General features: G+C 42.7%; 1 protein-coding gene across 7 annotated transcripts in view; it reads right to left on the minus strand.

Moving 5' to 3' along the window:
* Positions 1-751: 751 nt before the first annotated feature.
* The window catches only part of SCHIP1 (schwannomin interacting protein 1), a 127,789-nt gene continuing 109,048 nt past the window's right edge, over positions 752-19,492 (minus strand). For 4 of the 7 annotated variants that reach the window (XM_082625178.1, XM_082625181.1, XM_082625180.1 and 1 more), the window contains 6 exons: positions 10,491-10,608; positions 9,319-9,516; positions 8,226-8,349; positions 5,277-5,370; positions 4,735-4,850; positions 752-1,393 (listed from right to left, as the gene is read on the minus strand). In XM_082625178.1, coding sequence (XP_082481304.1) covers positions 4,769-4,850; positions 5,277-5,370; positions 8,226-8,349; positions 9,319-9,516; positions 10,491-10,608 — 616 coding nt within the window. In that variant the 3' untranslated portion in view covers positions 752-1,393; positions 4,735-4,768. The remainder of the gene's footprint in view (positions 1,394-4,734; positions 4,851-5,276; positions 5,371-8,225; positions 8,350-9,318; positions 9,517-10,490; positions 10,609-19,492) is intronic. The other 3 variants (XM_082625179.1, XM_082625176.1, XM_082625177.1) reach the window with 2 other exon arrangements.

The raw sequence follows: 19,492 nt of genomic DNA on the forward strand, positions 1-19,492 counted from the left end.
ATGGACTATTTTACTAAAATAAGAAGGCTATGAAAATTGGCAACTCTGAATTACTTAAAATATCTATCTGGGTATTTTTAAAAAAGGAAGCTGACTAACCTTCTATCTTCAGATTACATCACGGACCTTATAGTGAAACCAGGTGGTCTGTGGGTGGTTCTGGAATGTTGATTGCTCATCTCAGCTTTAGTTTAAGGTTCTCTAATACCTGCGTGGACATTCGCTAATTACATCGATTTTCTGAAACTCTCTACCTATTGAGGAACAGTCTGTAATCTGCTTTAGACTTGGCATTTTTCTTCATGAGACCAATAGAAGTGGTTAAAATGTGAAAAATGGCACCAACTGGCCTTGGGAAAAGTGTAAATGCAGGCATCATCTGTTCACGTAGCAAATTCGGGAAATGCAGTTTGGATGCAGTCATTGGCTCTGACAAGACCAGCAGCTATTAAATAATAAAGTATTGAAATTCCAGACTGATAACTTTCAGCAGTAACAGTGCTGGCTCTGATGTGCCTGATGTTGTCATCTTTGGATCACACACACACACACACACACACACACACACACACACACACACACTCCCATACTCTCCACAATCTTCTTGGCGATTCCCTGCATTTCTTGTCCTCTGGAGCCCTTTGTTTCTTCACTGATAAAAGCTTCCCAGTGGGGATTTCAGTTGAGGAAGAGTGAAGAGGGACGAAGTACAGCCAGTGTAGGGCTTGCTAGTGAGCAAAAAGACATATCCTATGAAACAAAGTTTTAATTTTTATTTTACATATTTATACATAAAACTTTTAAGGAACCCTCTGAATCCAACAGAATGTTAATAGCACATCTAAAAATGAACTTCAGGTAGTCAACATTCACAAAATGTTGAAAACTGATTAAAATATACATAGTACAGAGACCTACAACTTCACTACGAGGCAGGCATGTATTTTTTGACTTGGATAGCACCGTCATTTACAGTTCTTCTTTAAAACTACAGTGAAGAATGAAAGCAGTCAATGGTAAAATACTGCTCCAACTCAGAATCTCTAAACAAATAAAAATAAAGTTAAAACTACCCTCTTTGATTAACCATGATTTGTGATGGTGTAAGTACTGTACATTTTTTGGAACAATATTTTATTAAAATGCCTGGTATTTAGTGGCACAGTAAAAAAATTAAAATAAATTAAGAAGCAAAGGCCAATCACTGGACGTTAAGCTTCAGACATTATCGATGACTAACACTGATATTTGTTTGTTTCTATGCCACCTTTAGCAACAGCATTTTTACAACCACAGAAGCAAAATAAATTCTAGCTTGTCCTCTGGTTGGATGGCTTCTTTTCACTTTGCAGGCATTTTCTCGGCCATGTGCTTCTGCTGACTCTCAGCGTGTCTGTAAAATGAATAATGCAATTATTTAGTGCTAAGGAGAAAGCCAAACTGCTTTCCCATCAACAGCTAAAACATCCTCCAAACGGAGGCTCGGAGTTACTCACAGTGAAATCAAGAGAATCAAGAAACGGTACTTAATTCAAATGGATTTGCCCTCTTCCAATTTTTATATTCTATGTACGATTCCTTTTATTTAGTAAGCCACTGGATTAACCTGAGACATGTAGATGTCACATTGCTTTGAGAAGAAAAGTGCCGTGTTTAAAAATGAAAAGAGAAAAGTAACTAGGATAATTTATTCAACAAATGTTTAATATGTGCCTTCTCTGTGCTCCTGGTGCTGGGGATCTGGTGGTGAGCAGACAATGATCTTTGTTCTCATGGAGCATATATTCTAATGGAAAGAGACAAGAAAGGAACAGACAGCAAGCAAGGAGATAGCAGATAGAAGATTAAGTGCTCAGCAAAAAGTCAAAACAAGGTGCTGTGATAGAAAGTAACTGCGTGACTTTATCCAAACACGCACATAGATGCAAACCTAAGTATTAACAAGGCTCTTGTTAATAATACAATAGTTCAATTTTATTCTTACAAAGGCTAATGTCTTCCAAACAAACGGTAGGCCTTTGTGGATGTCAAGATTTCCCACATTTGCATATTTTTCCCCCTCAGTTAGTCCCAAGGGCAAGATCACGGCAGTGAGGGGGCAACAGGGTGGGGTGAGTCTTACTCATCAAGCCCTATTACGTACGGCCTGTGAGCCCAAAGTTGGGCTAACCGGCAGCTGGCCAGTGGAGATGGAGTGGGAGGAATGGCCAAGCTGCTTACATCACTCGATCAGGCACTAAGTAAACGTCTTCCCAGAGACTGGCAGGGTCTGAAGGCTGCAAGAAACAAATGTTTTGAAAGAGGATCTTAGGAAATTATAAATCTGGCAAGAGAAAAGCATCTAAGGGTGTGGTTTCCAGCTGTCATCAAAGGTCCAGGGGCAGTTTCTCGGTGCTGCCTAGACCTGGGTAGTCAGTGACATCAAGTTTAACTCACTGGCATTATGCAGAATGTCTCCCATCTGTGTTCCAGGGAAGACCACAAATACATTCAGACACAGAGAACTGACAGCAGTGTCCCTGCCACATGCAGCAGCCCACAGAGAATATTCTGATATTCATTTACCAACAAAGGGACTCAGGAAAAAGACATCAATAGCACCCTATTCCTAAAAAGGAAATTATGCCTTCTAGCAGACCATCTTCTTTATCATTTTCATAAAGTAGCTCATGGGCCTCACTTGAACAAATTCAGCTCAAGAAATATTTTGATGCCCAGTGACTAAGACTCCATGGTAGCTAATTAAAGTATAGTTCTTATAGCAATTTTAAAATATGTATCTGTGCGTGTGTGTGTGTGTGTGTGTGCATACAAACAAGGGGTTTTCTGAGAGAGAAGGAAAGAATAGGCAGGCAAGAGCTTCAGAAAATATTGAAAGCTGGGTGTTATTTTGAGACATACATAACAAGGGTGAATTTCATTAAAATTGTAAACAAAGGAGGGAAAGGGTTTCCGTCCACAAAACCAAAAGGTTCTCGTCAACTATTTATAAAGTCTTTATTAGGATTTATTTCACTCAAGCCCCACAAGGACTTCTTTTTATCAACAATCCCTACTGAGGACCTACTATGTACTTGGCAGGCCCTGTATTAGGTTCTGGGGACACAGCAATGAATGAAAATAGTGTTGTCTCTGCTTTCAGGGGGCTTATAGCCAGGTTGGTTGTAAACCATATAATACAATAGGATTAGCCTCTACTTGGGAGGGATGCCATGCTGCCAGGAGCACAGAGGGCCCTACATCAGTCTTGGGGGATCAGGAAGCACTTCTCCAAAGAGAAACCCATGGTTTTCAAATTAGGCTGTGCATTGGAATCATCTGGAAAGATTTAAAAACTCCTAATGCACAAGCTACTTCACAGAATAATTAAATCAGAATCTCTGGGAGTGAGACCCAGACATCAGTATTTTAAAAGCTCCCCAGGCTGGTTCCAATGTGCAGCCAAAATTGAGAACCACCGATCTGAACTGACACCTGAATGGTAGGAGCTGCACAGGTAAAGGGAATAGGTGAACAGGGCTTCTCAGCGGCCAAGCTCTCAGCCTTCTGGGATCTGGCTGCAAAACCCTGGCACTGCTACCTTTAGGGAAGTTTAAGTATCCTTAGGTCCCTCCATGAGCAAAATTATATTTCTTCAGCTAGGAATGGGCATAGAAACTTCTCCGCACCTGCTCTAATTTAAAGGGTTCCTCTAGTACCTTTAAATTAGTGACCCCTCTCCTTCGAACCCCATGGTTCTGCCCACCCTGTCTCCCATGATCACACCATCTGAAGGGATAAGCAAAATTCACTGCAAACCTAAGTAACAGCCTAACATTCTGAGAGAAGGGAGGAGCCTCTGAATGTCGTCTTAGCAACGAGGGGTGCCAACGCTGCTCTGAGGGGCAGAGAAACGGTCTCTGTTATCATAGGCAAGCCACAGAATTGACAAAAGAGTCTATATATTTTTCAGAAGATGCATGTCCTGGTTGTATATTTCACTACTGATTTCCCAGAATCTTAATCCCTATATGCAAAGTTGTTAGCCTAACAAAAAGGCAGGTGTCTTACAATTGTTGGTGCAGTGCCTGAATACAGCTGTAGGGGGCAATAATAGTATTTGAGTGTTACTATATTTCACATGCAGGCAAATATGCTAAGAAGGTATGAGGAGAACTTCTGGTTTTTTTTGTTTTGTTTTTTTGTTAGGGTTGAGGCAATATAACATCCAAAGCATACAAAAGAAAGTGCTGCCCACAGGTCTTTAAAAACAAACGTAAACATAGTTCTGCAGCATTTATTTTGCTACCCAAGCTATTTTTAGAACACTGCATTTGGAAAAATATTTTACCCAGTGTTACACATTGAGAAGTGGTCCCTGTGGTGAGTGCTGAGAGCATTTTCACTACATATGTTTTCAAACTTCTCTTGGATGGTTCTGGATCATGTGGTTAATTCCTTATGTTACCGTGACAAGCAGTTTTCTTTCTCTCCTTGGGAGCTTCTACTCTCTGAATACCATTTCTGGGATTAATAGTAACTGTTGCCTTGTAGTTTAAAGACTTCCTATAAACTGTCTCAGAAAAGGTGGCATCGTAAATACAATACAGGATCATAGGAATGCTCACAGTATTTCATATACTTTATATATTTATGGTGAGAGGCTTTTCCACAAGGAAAACTATGAAGAAATGCAAGATCTTGACCAGCATTAGCCTAGTTTCCCTAACCCCCAGGGAAGGAAGCATTCTTTACCTCTTTACAGACAGGCGCTCGGAACCAGGCCCAGCTAGAAACTCAAGTCTTGGAGTCTCCCCATGGTGAGAGCAATCTGGTGGCGCTGGTGCTGTGGAAAGATGCCAGTGTCCTTGCTTCCGGGCATGGCAGATGCGATCAAGAGTCGGGTCATATAACAGCAAGTGCCACTTGGTGGCACCCACCACGTGCTGGAATCGTGCCAGCATGGAATGGCTTAGGGACGACTCTCAAGGGGACAGTCCTTCAGGATAAAGTCCTTAGGCCAGAATTGCTGACCTGATTTAAGTGGGGGTGGGTGAAGTTCTAATGCACTTACAATCCATCACTAGGGGAGGATAGTAGTGAAGAAGCCATGCATTTGGATGGGAGCAGTTTTGGCCGCTTCCCCTCCATCTAAACAGCTGACACCAGCAGAGATTAGGCGAGTTACTCATGGAAGTAAGGAAAGAAGTTCTCTAGAGCTCGCTCTTGCCTTAATTGTTAGACTTCCAACCATCCCAGGCTTCTTTCCTTCTTTGGAAAGATGAGGCACCACTGACCTGGTCAAGTCCTCGATGTCCACCAGCATGGCATCTTGCTCTGTGTGCAGCTCATCTCGGATGAGAAGCAGCTGGACCAACTCTTCATTCAAGCCTGGGGCAAAGAAACGAAAGCATTTAGAAACAGATAAAATTGCATCTAAGTCAGGATGTGAAACTACGTATGCACCATTATATATGTACGATAGATACATACATATATACAAACAGCTAAACATAGCAGGAGGCTATTTTTGCTAAAATGTAGAGTTCTTACATTAGCTTCTCGTAAGCCCAGGAGAAGTCACCAATTTGAGAGCACGACTAGCTTGCATACTTATAGAAGTGTTGAAAGAAAAGGAGTACAAAGTATATCCAATTACCTTCACATTAGAGTGGGAAAAGAAATTGTTAGCTGTTAGGAAAACAGCTTGTTAGAGGAAGCGGGATTTGGTTTTCAAGAAATGTGAATGCAGAAGTCTGGGGCACGTTAAGTTTTCCACCGTTCATCTTCAGGGTGCTCCTGCCACACGGAGAGCTGGAGGGGCCACTGCGCCTGACAAGAGCCACATCAGAGCCCCTGCTGCGGAGGAAGGCGCCTTGAGGATGCTCAAAGGCTCCTCGGGGTCGAGGAAAGGGGCAGCCCTACGTGCAGGTTGTTCTAGGAAACAGTAATATCTAAAGCTGTGGGAGAACCAGATGTGTAAGACCTGAAGAAATAACCCCTGAGTTCTCTGGACAATGGGTGCTGAGGAAAATATTCTTTAGGATTTATACTGGGCATAAAATAGATGGAAACATAACTAGTCTTCCTGAAATCAGTGTACTGGGTTTAATTTGGCTTCTGCCATTGAAAAATATAAACAAGCAGGGGGCTCTCTCTTGCTTTTTCCCCCTCACATCAGCTAAGAATAAAAGCTTCTAGGTCTGGACATGTGGACACATGAGGGATAGCATTCATTTAGCAAGAGCTCTGGGCCCAGACACCAAAGAAAGGAAGGGGGTATTCAGCGAGGTCCTCCTTGGAAATGTTTTCAGAGATCCTGACCTCAAATGATGCATTTGTCTGCCTTTAGTTCAGATTAGTTTTCAATTTAAAAAAGGACAAAACAAGTCATACAAAGAGGTCTAAAACTCCATCTACTCCTGAAAAGGACTAGCTGGCAATGTTATTATTTAAAAGTCTAAGAAGGATGTTTCAGTGGTAAAAGATCAGAAAGCCTTTTAAGTCCTTAATTCCTAGTAATTTATGCTCAACTAAAATTAAAATGTAGTAGAATTTTTTTTTTTTTTTCTTGTGGTACACGGGCCTCTCACTGTTGTGGCCTCTCCCGTTGCAGAGCACAGGCTCCGGACACACAGGCTCAGCGGCCATGGCTCACGGGCCCAGCCGCTCCGCGGCATGTGGGATCTTCCCGGACCAGGGCACAAACCTGTGTCACCTGCATTGGCAGGTGGACTCTCAACCACTGTGCCACCAGGGAAGCCCCTAAAATGTAGTAGAATTTTTAAAAAGCCTGTGAATCTATGGTTTCCTAATTAAAATGTTAAATCCTTTCTCTTGATTTTATTTTTTTTATTTATTTTATTTTTTTATTTTTTATTTTTTTGCGGTACGTGGGCCTCTCACTGTTGTGGCCTCTCCCGTTGCGGAGCACAGGCTCCGGACGCGCAGGTTCAGTGGCCATGGCTCACGGGCCCAGCCGCTCCGCAGCATGTGGGATCTTCCCGGACCGGGGCACGAACCCGTGTCCCCCTGCATCGGCAGGTGGACTCTCAACCACTGCGCCACCAGGGAAGCCCCTTTCTCTTGATTTTAAAATGCTGAAGGTATTAACTTGCCACTGAATACATCCAATTTTATTTTTTCTAGTGGGTTCTTAGGGTAGCTTTTTATACTAGTACTCAGTAGAGTGCCTGCATAGTGCGTGGGAATGTCTTTTCTGTATGAAGTTTTAAATTTTTTATTATGGACATTTTCAAAGAGATACAAAAGTAAAGAGAATTGTTTAAGGAATCCCCCTGCCCCATGCATCCAGCCGGCTTCAACAGTTATCAACTCATGGCCAGTCTTGAACTCATCTATCTCCCCTTCTCCCACTAGATCATTTGAAAGAGAATTTCAGACATCATATTATTTCATCTGTAAATGCTTCAGTATGTGTCTCTAAAGACACGTCTCTTTTAAAAAAATTTAACATAACCACAATACCTTTATTGTACCTGAATAAGTAAATACATCTAGTTGGTTTGCATTCGGTTGGCATGTCTCTTAGGTGGTTTTAATCTATCAGCCTACGGACTTTATGGACTTGTATGTTCCAGAGGCTGGAGGGCTCGTGAGTTCACCTGGGCTAAGCACGCTTTCCCAGTGAGTGAGCTCTCTCATTGGTCCAGCACCTGCCATTCCCTGCGTAACCACTTCGAGTGAATGCCACTAACTCACCATCCACCCTGCACACTTCCTGTGGAGGCCCTTCTTCATTCTGGAGGGAAAAGGCCCATGCTTTCTCACCCTATAATTTTCACATATCGGTCACATATACTTTCACCACCTGGAGTCCCACAGCATAAGTCGAATAGAATTTGATGACCTAAAATGAATGTACGTGCAAGTAAAGCTGAGAGTATAACTGTATAATAAATGACTTGTAACTACTAAATTATATTCCACAAACAGGCGTTGGGAGCCAAATATATGCCAGGCACTGTGCTGGGAGCTGGGGATTTCAGATGAATAAAAAGGATCCCTAACCTTTGTGAACCTTGAAAAAGTCTTAAAGTTTCTCAACATTTTACAGTAAAAAAAACAAAAACAAAAAGAGAGCCTTGTGATTCTCTTCTTTTCCTTGCAAGTACATAGGAGGACCCCAATGAAACGTACCAAGGAACTGAATCCAGGAAGTAGTACTATCCATCCCATGATATTTTACACTTAATATCCCATTTTCCAGAGCATCTTACACTTACTTTCTATCTGGGAATGGAGATCATTGACTATCACTTGTAGCTGCCCAATAGTCATGTCTCTCAGGTCAGTGGGCTTTAAACTTCTTTTCATCAAGCATTCACTTATATGAGGCATGTGTGGCAGCTGAAGACAGAAAGGGAAGAAATGGAGGAGTGAGCAGCAAGCACACTGAACGTACGACCCAGTTTTCTCCTAAAAGACCCACCTTCATTCACCCACTTCAGGTTCCTTGCTTAAAAGCTTTCCCCATCTGACTTTCCCAATGTGAGGCCCTCCATATACGCACATCATCTGAAACACTATTGGCATCAGAATGGGACACTACTCAAATCAAAAGCGTTTGGACTGGTCTACAACTGAGAGTCAATTATTATATCCACAAATGAATTACCAGGGAGCTCAAGTAATGTCAATGACATGGATAAAATTAATAATATCAGCTACTTATTAACTTACAGCATGCTACAAGCACTGTGCTAAGTGCTTTGACTACTTTTTCCACAATCGTGCTCTGACACAGCTATTATTATTATTCCCATTTTATAGATGAGAAAACTGAGACGTGTCCAGAGCCCCACAGTAGGTCAATGGCAGAGCTAGTCTTAAGCTCCAAAGCCCAGGGCTCTCATCCACTCGGCCATACTGTCTTCATTGAAAAGGGGGGAACAAGAGCTAAAGCAATAGTGAGTTTGCCATAGCAATGGGTTCTTAAACTGAGACTGCTTTAAAGGAATTAAAATATTCCCATGATAGCTAATACTGCCCCTAAGAAACACAGTAGATATGATTAAACTGAGATTGCTTTAAAGGAATTAAAATATTCCCATGACAGCTAATACTGCCCCTAAGAAACACAGTAGGTATGAATCAAGAGCAAAGTTTACTTTTGTGAGTGAAATCTGTTGCGTATGTATCCTTCAGTGATACAGTAGGAAGGAAAAAGAAACAGACTTAAATATTTCTCAATGACAGTACGTTTTACACACTGCCTTGTAAAAACCCAAGTTTGCATAACTCTGGGAAAGGACTGGGACAGCCTCAACCACTTGCAGCCACCAAACACTCGCTTGCATTTCAGCGTTCGCTGCTTACAAGATCAGCGACGGGAGACTTTTTCCTGTTCTGTTTTTCCACTTCTACTTGCATTTTGGCCATTGGTTTGGCCATGGCAAGGGCCATTTTGGCTTCGGCTTGCAATTTCTTTTGCCTTGTGAGGAAATCCATGTCATCCAGGGATTCGGATTCCTCTTCAGTAGTGTCTCTATCCGAATAGGAAGAACTCTGTTTGCTCTGTGAAGGGAAAAAGAGCAGCCCTGAGCTTTGCGTGCCGGGTACCATCTTTGGAGATGAGCTAGTCTTCCCTGAGCCCTCTCTCAAAGTAGCCAAGAGTCCCCTCTGTCAAGGGACTCAGCTCTTGATCTGACTTGTACCAATTGCAAGTAACATTTTAAAAGCTACTTTATTTCCTCAGTCAGTGATAGACTCTGATTTTAGCATAAAAAGTAACATAATTAATAATAGGGAGAATATATATTTGCAACAAACTTGAGACATTTCTTTGATTCTTACTCTCAAACCTTTCTTGAAGTGAACAGACACAGCAAAATATTTAACCCAGAGCTAAGGCGGTGCGTTGCTCCCTGGAGCGGACAGGATCTCAGATATCCTACGCAGTTCTGACGCGGCATTGCACTCAACAACCAACACGGGTTCCTGTTAGTTAGTCTTTGGTACGAAAGGCGATAGACCTCCCAGAGAGGAAAGAAATCCAGCAACAAGCACCCAGGATCATCAAGCCATCTTTTGTAATACGTGTGCAAGGAATAGTAACCAATGTTTAACCCACATTACCTTGCTGGTTTCTCTGAGCAACAGCTATGTGCTACCATTCCCACCCCTGCCTGGACCCCATCCCCTGCCTTTTAAAATGTGTCCCATTGCTAGTCTGTGCTCATATTTCTAAGCCCAGTGGGGAAGGATTGGTATATAGTGTATTTTCTTTTATAATTTTTAGGGCCTATGTGATTTCTCTTATGATTTAGTATGAAAGTGGTCGCTAACTTTAACAGAGCTTATGTTTCCTTCTTGGATCACAGTTTTTATTTTTCAATCACTGTCAAATTTTAGGAGCATGCCGTGTCAAGAAATGTCATGAGACACTGCTTTTTTAATCTCTGAAATGTTTGTTTCTGACTAACAACAGAAAAGAAGCTAAATGACCAGGAAAGCACACTCTGAGCCTCAGTGGCAGCTTTGGGACTCACCATGGGAGACAAGGGGGTGTCCAAGCTCGTTTCGGTCTTGCTGTCATCAGCATCGCTGTCCTTATCGCTGCCGCTGTCGTTGACAAAGCATATCTGCAGGTTCATCCCACTCTGCAGGCTGGGCAGAAGCAAACAGGACACTAATTACATTCAGCTATTTGTTATCTGGTAGCATCCAAAAGAACTGCCTGATTTTGCTAAAGAAAGTAGTTTAATGTGTTCTTCACAGGAAGCAGTGAGTGAGCAATAATACTCCCAACTCATAAATGATAACCTTTACTAGAAGATAACTTGATAAGTTGATAAATGATAAGATGATAACTTTTAACTCATACTGTATTAGTTTTTTTTCCACACACAAATTCATGCTGGGAGAAAAGTAATTTCAGGCCACATTATAGCAACCAGCACAATACCAAACACATAGTTGGTACACAATGAAAATGCGTTGAGACACTGAGTTTACTTTTCTTTTTTTACATCTTTATTGGAGTATAATTGCTTTACAATGGTGTGTTAGTTTCTGCTTTATAACGAAGTGAATCAGTTATACATATACATATGTTCCCATATCTCTTCCCTGTTGCGTCTCCCTCCCTCCCACCCTCCCTCTCCTACCCCTCCAGGCGGTCACAAACCACCGAGCTGATCTCCCTGTGCTATGCGGCTGCTTCCCACTAGCTATCTATTTTACATTTGGTAGTGTACATATGTCCATGCCACTCTCTCGCTTTGTCACAGCTTACCCTTCCCCCTCCCCATATCCTCAAGTCCATTCTCTCGTAGGTCTGTGTCTTTATTTCTGTCTTACTCCTAGGTTCTTCATTTTTTGTCAATGAAGAGGAATGGGTCCTCAGCCAAATAAGGCTGCCTGGTGTCATCTAGTGTCCTACCCCATGGGGACAATCCAATGATACTCATTAGATACAGCATCCCGGGGCCAGAGCTCTCCGAAGAAAGACTCCTTTTTTTTCTCAAATAAGGTCGTCTGAAGGAAAATTTTATTTGAGGCGGTTGTCAAAAGCCAACCAAGGGAGCCCATTTATGTCATTAAGAAAAAAACACACCAGAGGTTCACTCTCGAGAAACTTAAGGAAACCTCCAGCTTAGTCAGAAAAGCAGAATGTTGGAACATGACAAGGCTCTACAGACTGCCTCGCGTCCAGAGCCTCAGAGGCAGAGATGTCTTGGGAGCTCATTATGTTTGTGGCGAATCTGGGAAGCTCCAGAGGGATGTTGCTGGAAATGTGGTCACAAAGGGCCAGCCGGCTGTGTATCTGCTATACACGCAACCAGGCTGTGGATCCAACTCTGTCCTAACCTTCATTTGAAGTCGAACACATTTCATTGCTGTTTGACAACAGAGTGTTTTTCAAGAAGCACTTTCTTAGCATCCCTAGTAGGCCCAGTCTGTAAGTTTAGAGAAAGAAAAGGCAGAAGGAAACTCCTAAGCAGCAAGGGGTCATAGGAGGTTCCTGGAAGCCAGGTTTAGGACAGGGGACACCAAATCTGCTCTGGCATTATTATTGTCACAGTGAGAAATGCAAAGAGCAACTCATCTGATAGCTGACATTCCCATTTGCTTTTTTTTAAATTCAAATGGGTAGGGATGCTCTGCATAAATTGCTCAAATGACTCATTTAAAGCACTTTGACTGAAAACAATACAGAACTCAGAAAAAGAAAATGTACTGATTTAGCACAGGCACCATCATTGTTACGGGTATGTACCGCCACCTATTGTTAACTTCTCTAATTACGGAAAGTCCCAGCTTATTTTCCCCAAGAGAGAAACGCAGCCTTTCCCTCTGTAGGTCCAGTTCCATTCCCCCACTACCCTCTGGTGCAGGCAAGCAGACCCAGGCCTAGGGCTGGCTGCAGAAAGCGGCAGGTTCTGCTGTGATCAGCTCAGGGTGCTTGGAATCAGTAGGACTTAGGTTTGAATCCTTACTTCTTTCCCAAGGCACATTACTTTATGAACCTCAGTTTCCTCATCTGTCAAATAGGGTGAATAATTCAGTGGTTTGTAGAAAGGATGAAAAGAGCTCAGAGGTGGGCACAGGGCAGGTGCTCTGTGCCTGTTCATTATCCTCCTTTCTCTACTTTCTGAAAGCCTAGACAAAAAAACCACAGAATTTTAAAGGTGATGTGACTTTGTAGAGGGACCCCTGCAGTCACCTACTTGAATACCCGGCCTGGTCACAGCAATTCCAGATGCACAACTGACTCACTGGGGGCGTCCCGAGCTGACTTTCACTGTTAGGCAGCTTGAACATTTATTGAGCTGGAATTTGTCTCCTTTTAACTTTCTACCATTAGAATATATATATATATATATATTTTTTTTTTTTCCTGGAGAAATGTAATATGTTCAGGTTACCCTTTGACCCCATATAAATTAAGTTTTAAATTTTATTGTCTGTAGTTGGTAAAAAAAACCCAAATCAACCCATTTTTAACAATAAAACTCAAGATCCATGGATCGGACAACAGCGGAAATTTAAAAAGTGCAAATTAAAAACAGACATATTTTAAAGTCATATTTTAAAATAAAGACATTTTAAATTCAACCTAATTCGAATCAAGGATTATGTAGTATTTCCTATTTATTGAATAACTAAAGTCTTGAAAAGAAGAAAGAAGACACTATATACACAGATTATAAAAATATAAAATAACACATGATACCACTGCAAAATAAGGTTTAAAACAGCCAAAGATATATATTTTCATTATGAAGAAAGTCTGATCATAAATTCTGTTGTTCTGCCCCCAAACTGACCTTTGTGCTAAGGATCAACTCAGACCTAAATCAACTATCCCATGCAGCGTTTCTAACTCAGGAAAGACCAAGAAAAAAGAAAAGGGAAGGATTTAGTAGTCGGAGTGAAATGAAAAAACACCTCAGGTAGAAATTCAGAAAATCGCCTTAGTAACACATTATCACCGTGGGAAACTGAGCAGAGCTTCTTACAGGGTGAGCTTTATGATTCCTTATAGCGGTAATCACCAAGAGTGTTACTCTCAGGAAAAGGAAATTATATGATATTACAGCTAATAGTTCAGCGGGGATTTTAGTACAGACATCTTAAAACGGACTCAGGTTTCAAGAAGGATTTGTTTGCCTTTAGCCTTTAAGAGGGTTTAAGATGAAGGCGGCTTTGGGGAAACTCGACCACAGCTCCCAAGCAGCGGCCAGTGCTGCTGAAGGACTCTGTGCCACTGGGTCCAGGAACGATAACCCCTGTTCCTGGCCGCTTCCCATCCCGGGGAGGCATGGCTGTTCTGAGGCCCTCCCTCCAGCCACTCGGAGCCCGTGTCCCTCACGCTGCGGTGTCTCGCCTATAACCAGGCTACGCAGTCTGGCGAGATCCCCGCAGCCGGGGGTTAATTTGCTTGAAGCTCTCAGGCACCGTCTGAGGTGAAAACAAAACACTAACCTCTTCTTGTTAATTAGTGATATAATTTAAGGTATCCAATTCAGGGCTACTTGATGTTTGGAATGGCTATCCGGCAGAGGGCTATGAGCAAAAGGCTGCTTGATGTCTGCCTTGCCTGTGGATTTGATTACTGGAAGGTCTGCGTCCTGGTCACCCCGGAAACCTCTTCTCCTTATGCCATGAAAAACCACACTGCAGCCCAGAGTTACGGACAGGGATGCGAGGGTATGGAGAGGGGGCTGTCACGGATGGAGAAGGCTCAGAAACGTGAAGAGACAGAGACTAAGTGTGCTTCCTGGACATCTCAGTGTGAGTGAACGTGGCTTTCTGAGTGACAGTTCCTGTTGGCCAGGATCGGGAAAGCATTTAGCTGATAGGCTGTTCAGCACCAGTGTCCACTTGGCATTTACAGTGAGGAAAACTTACTTAGAAAACACATGTGCTGACCTCCAACTACTGTCAGCAGGGATATTATGAAAATATGCTCGGAATTGAGAGAATGATGGGGATGGAAGGATCTTTACTAAGAGGATATCTCAAAAACCTAGCTACCTGGTGAGATGATTTGCTATAAAGACAATACCTTTTCAAAATACAGGGACAAGACCAGTTTACTCCGTGGGAGAAGCGATGGGATGGTCTTAAAGTTTGCTGTGACCTCTAGTGGGGCAGAAGCATTGGGAATCTGGCCTTTGTCCTTGGCCTTGGGTTGCAGTGACTGGGAGTGGCCTGGTCTGACGGCCAGCTCCGAATCCCAGAACTATTTGGTGTTTTCTGATTTTTTTTTTTTTTTTTTTTTTTTTTTAAGCAGTACGCGGGCCTTTCACTGTTGTGGCCTCTCCCGTTGTGGAGCACAGGCTTCGGACGCGCAGGCCCAGCGGCCATGCCTAATGGGCCTAGCCGCTCCACGGCATGTGGGATCCTCCCGGACCGGGGCACGAACCCGTGTCCCCTGAGTCGGCAGGCGGACTCTCAACCACTGCGCCACCAGGGAAGCCCGTGTTTTCTGATTTTTAAAAACAGGAATCTCCCAGCACTAGCTTAGACCGCCAGCATCCACAGAGGAATGCTGAAGATTCTTTGGTTCTATCCCCTGCACCATGCCTTAGTTAATTTCACTTGAACGGTTACAGTGAATTTGAGTTTAAAAGTGTGTGCACTGGGCTTCCCTGGTGGCGCAGTGGTTGAGAGTCCACCTGCCGATGCAGGGGACACGGGTTCGTGCCCCGGTCCGGGAGGATCCCACATGCCGCGGAGCGGCTGGGCCCGTGAGCCATGGCCGTTGAGCCTGTGTGTCCGGAGCCTGTGCTCCGCAATGGGAAAGGCCACAACAGTGAGAGGCCCACATACCGCAAAAAAAAAAAAAAAAAGTGTGTTCAGTTCATTCTCTCCTTGGGCTGTACAACCACCTGTGGATTACAGGCAAGGCAGCGGTTACTCAAAGAAGTCAGATAACTTGCCCCAGATCTGTGACAGCCTGATTATTAAAATGGTCCCAATTCTTCCCCTCTCTCTATCTGGTCCCCCTATAAGACTGAGGGTTCTCCATCAAGAGGTGGAGTCTATTTCCAGACCCCTGGGCTGGCCTCCTGACTTGCCTTGGCCAACAGAATGCAGAGGAAGTGACAGTATTCCAGTTACGAGCCCCTGAATCCGCCCCCCCCACTCCCCGCTGCCCCAGGGAACCGTGCCGCTGCCCGCAGAACAAGTCCAGCTCAGCCTGCTGGCAGAGGAGGGGCTTCGTAGCACAGAACTCAATCGACCGTTGTCCCAACTGAAGCCCCAGGCACCTGACGGAGCTCAGCCAAGAGCAAGCAGTAGCGGTACCTCGCCAATCCATAGCCAATCAATCACAGACACACGAGTAAGCCCCATGGGAACCCAGCTCTCATCATCAGCAGCAATCAGTGCTTAACATTGGATGCCACTGATGTGGGTGGGTTTTTATTACACATCACCACCATGGCAACAGATAAATGGTACAAGATCACAAAGCAAGAGACTATAGGCTGGGCCTCTGGTTTTTGAATCCAGTGGCCTTTCCCCCATACTGCACTTAACCCTAGGTTTGGATTTATTAGGTCTTGCCTGTGATGGCAATATAATTTGAAGCACATAATGCCTCCTGTAGTTGCTTATAATTTCAAGGCAACTGTATGGTTTCCTTAAGAAACAGAGTGAGAGGAAACTTTGAAATGCCTATGGATTTCAAACATGCATTGCTCATCCTCTGTCCAAAACCAGTGTGGCTGTGAGAGCCTCTGGCCCTGCCATGACATTCATTACTCAGTATTCCCAACTAGTTCGTGGCTGGGCTGTTAAAATATATTATTTCTATATATTTTAATGGATCTCTGATGCATTATTCAAAGGCTTTCTACATAATGAATATTATCACCCATTATCTTTTCCTGTTTCATGAGAATTTCAAAGGGGATGGAATATAAAATGTGGATTGTAATTACCCAAGGGTAGCTGTAAACACACTTCATTTTTCTAAGGATTTGTCATGAAGAAAGAACGTGGGAACAATTGAGGTTTGGGTAAGTTCTAGATGTACTGCGTGTGTGATGGTGTGTCTACAGAATGTGCTGAGGTGGGTTAAAATGAGGTGCCTCTATTCCTTAATAAATTGTGAAATACCTTTCCCATTTCCCAAAACTTACTCCTTACTCTTCTTTTCCCTACTGACTGTTTTGTATTGACATTTACCATGAAAGTTACAGAATTACTATTGAAAAAAAAAAAGGAAACACAAAGTTTCTACTTCCCAATATTTGTTATTGTGAAAATATACTGCTATTTCTTATTTTACTTTAGTGAGATTGTGTTAACTTTCTTTTGCTAAAGAGTGTGCAATGCATGGGATGATAATTTGACTTTTGTTTTGTTTTTTTGTTTTTTGTGGTACGCGGGCCTCTCTCACTGCTGTGGCCTCTCCCGCTGCAGAGCACAGGCTCCAGACGCGCAGGCTCAGTGGCCATGGCTCACAGGCCCAGCCGCTCCACGGCATGCGGGATCCTCCCAGGCCAGGGCACGAACCCGCGTCCCCTGCATCGGCAGGCGGACTCTCAACCACTGCGCCACCAGGGAAGCCCTAATTTGACTTTTTAAATATGTAAAAAATTTTAAAATTGAAGTATAGTTGCTGTACAATGTTGTATAAGTTACAGGTGTACAATACGGTAATTCTCAATTTTTAAAGGTTATGCTCCGTTATAGTTATTATAAAATATTGGCTATATTCCCTGTGTTGTACAATATATCCTTGTAGCTTATTTTATACCTAATAGTTTGTACCTCTTACTCCACTACCCCTATGTTGCCCCTCCTGCTTCCGTTTCCCCACAGCCATCTCTCCTAGATGCCAAAGGTGGTAACTACTAGTTTTTTCTCTATATCTGTGAGTCTGCTTCTTTTTTGTTATATTCACTAGTTTGCTGTATTTTTTAAGATTCCACATATAAGTGATATCATACAGTATTTGTCTTTCTCTGTGTGACATTTCACAAAGCATAATGCCCTCTAAGTCCATCCATGTTGCTGCAAATGGCAAAATTTCATTCCTTTTTATGGCTGAGCTGACTTTTTAAAAAAGAGTGATATTCACATAGGTGCAAACACTGCTGGTCTAACATATATGATCATACACACAGAAGGACTATAAATGATTTTTACAACTATATTAGAAAGAAAGGGGATGTTTAACTGTTCATTTGTTTGTTCGTTTGATGATCAGGCAATAACATCTCTGCAAAACCCACAGCACCGACTGGCCAGTGCTGAGCTGATGCCTCCCCTTTGGCCAGGGCACACACTTTCTAGTTCACTACGGTCCCACTTATGGCCTTTTATCTGGGCTACTTCATTCCTTTATGTTTCTTGCTGGCCCCTGCAGGCATGTTACAGTTCATGACCCCTATATTAAGTGGATGCATAGTAGTAGTTGATCCAGGGACAGAAATCAGGTCTTCTAACAGGTACCGAATGCTTGGATCATTAAATCACAATATACAAATAGAAATGTGGACTATATAGAGCATTGGAAGAGAACTCAAAAAAATACTTACTAGACACTCCCTATCTTATAGATGAGAAAGGAAACACTTTCACTTACCTGGACATTAACTAGTAAGTAAGGTGTTAACCAAGAAGAGTGAATGAGCAGGGAACTAACTGCAGTAGAAAAGTGGTCTTTGGGATGGGGGAAGCAAATGCAGAAGAGGGATGGAAAGCCGGCTCTCCCACCGTTATGTGCCCAGAGCAGTTAAGGGCAGTTTCAAACTGGGGAGAGGACTGGGGGAAAGGGGAGCACCATGTCTCTTCATGTCCTGTCCTCACCCCACGTCTTACAGGACTCAGGCTTTTGGTTTCCTCAGCGAAAGCCAGGGAAGGTAGCTCCAAAGGCGGCTGGAGTGTGAATGGCCCTCTCTGGGTTTTCTTCTCCCAATCCTGCGCATACTTTTTGTCTGCTCCCTTTTCTAAGGCTCATTAGTTCTGGACCTTCCATCTGTATGTGTTTGCGTGAGGGCTGGTAGGCATCCGACTCCACACGGCCACAGAATCTTCTCACTACTTAAGTAATGGACAGAGAAGTGGACTAGCGTTCACCAGCTTTTCTATGGTGAAGGAGCAGCCCTTGTAGCCTAACCCGATTCTCTAGGGAGCTATAAATACTTGCATTCCTCAGACAGCTGCTGATTCTAATTCCACATCAGTGTCTAGTTCCTTCAATAATGACCACGTATATGTAATTAAATTTGGAATTATAGGATCTTAATGTTAAAAAATGCATTTTCACCAGAAATATTTTCTGCACGAATTGAAGACCAGAATGAGCACTCTTCTGATACTGCAATAATAATGGAATAAAACAGCCATCTCTCCTAGGTGCCAAATGTGGTCTACTTTCTCTTAATTAAAGCCAAACGATTTCTCAGCAATCTACTTTCTGAAATAAAAAGAATCGCCACTTTTGAGCATCTACTATATTGTAGGCACTTCATATGTATTACTTCTAATCCTCAGATACACCTAAAACAAGTATTATGATCTCCATTTTGCGTATGAGAAAACTAAGGCTCAGAGGTTAAATTATACAAGGTCACAAAGTTGGCATTTTATTCTAGGAGAGTGTGGTGAGAAGCCAGGGCACTATAAGAAGGCTAGAATAAATTCATGAATGGAAGAATAAAAGAGAAGATTAAAAAAAAAGCAAAACAAAAACAAAACAAAAAATTGGAAACAACTTCAGTGTCTAACAATAAGAGATTAAGTATGTTATGGACTGACAAATATACACTGATATGTATAACATAGATAACTAATGAGAACCTGCTGCATAGCACAGGGAACTCTGTTTAGTGCTCTGTGGTGACCTAAATGGGAAGGAAACCCAAAAAAGAGGGGATATATGATACATATGGCTGATTCACTTTGCTGTACAGTAGAAACTAACACAACATTGTAAAACAACTATACCCCAATTTCAAAAAAGATTGATAGAACTACAAAAAAAAGTATATTATGGTGAAATATATGACAGGCCATTATGCAGCTAGTA

This window comes from Mesoplodon mirus, assembly GCF_964341445.2.
Source record: "Mesoplodon mirus genome assembly, chromosome: 6".
In the NCBI taxonomy this organism is placed as follows: Eukaryota; Metazoa; Chordata; class Mammalia; order Artiodactyla; family Ziphiidae; genus Mesoplodon; species Mesoplodon mirus.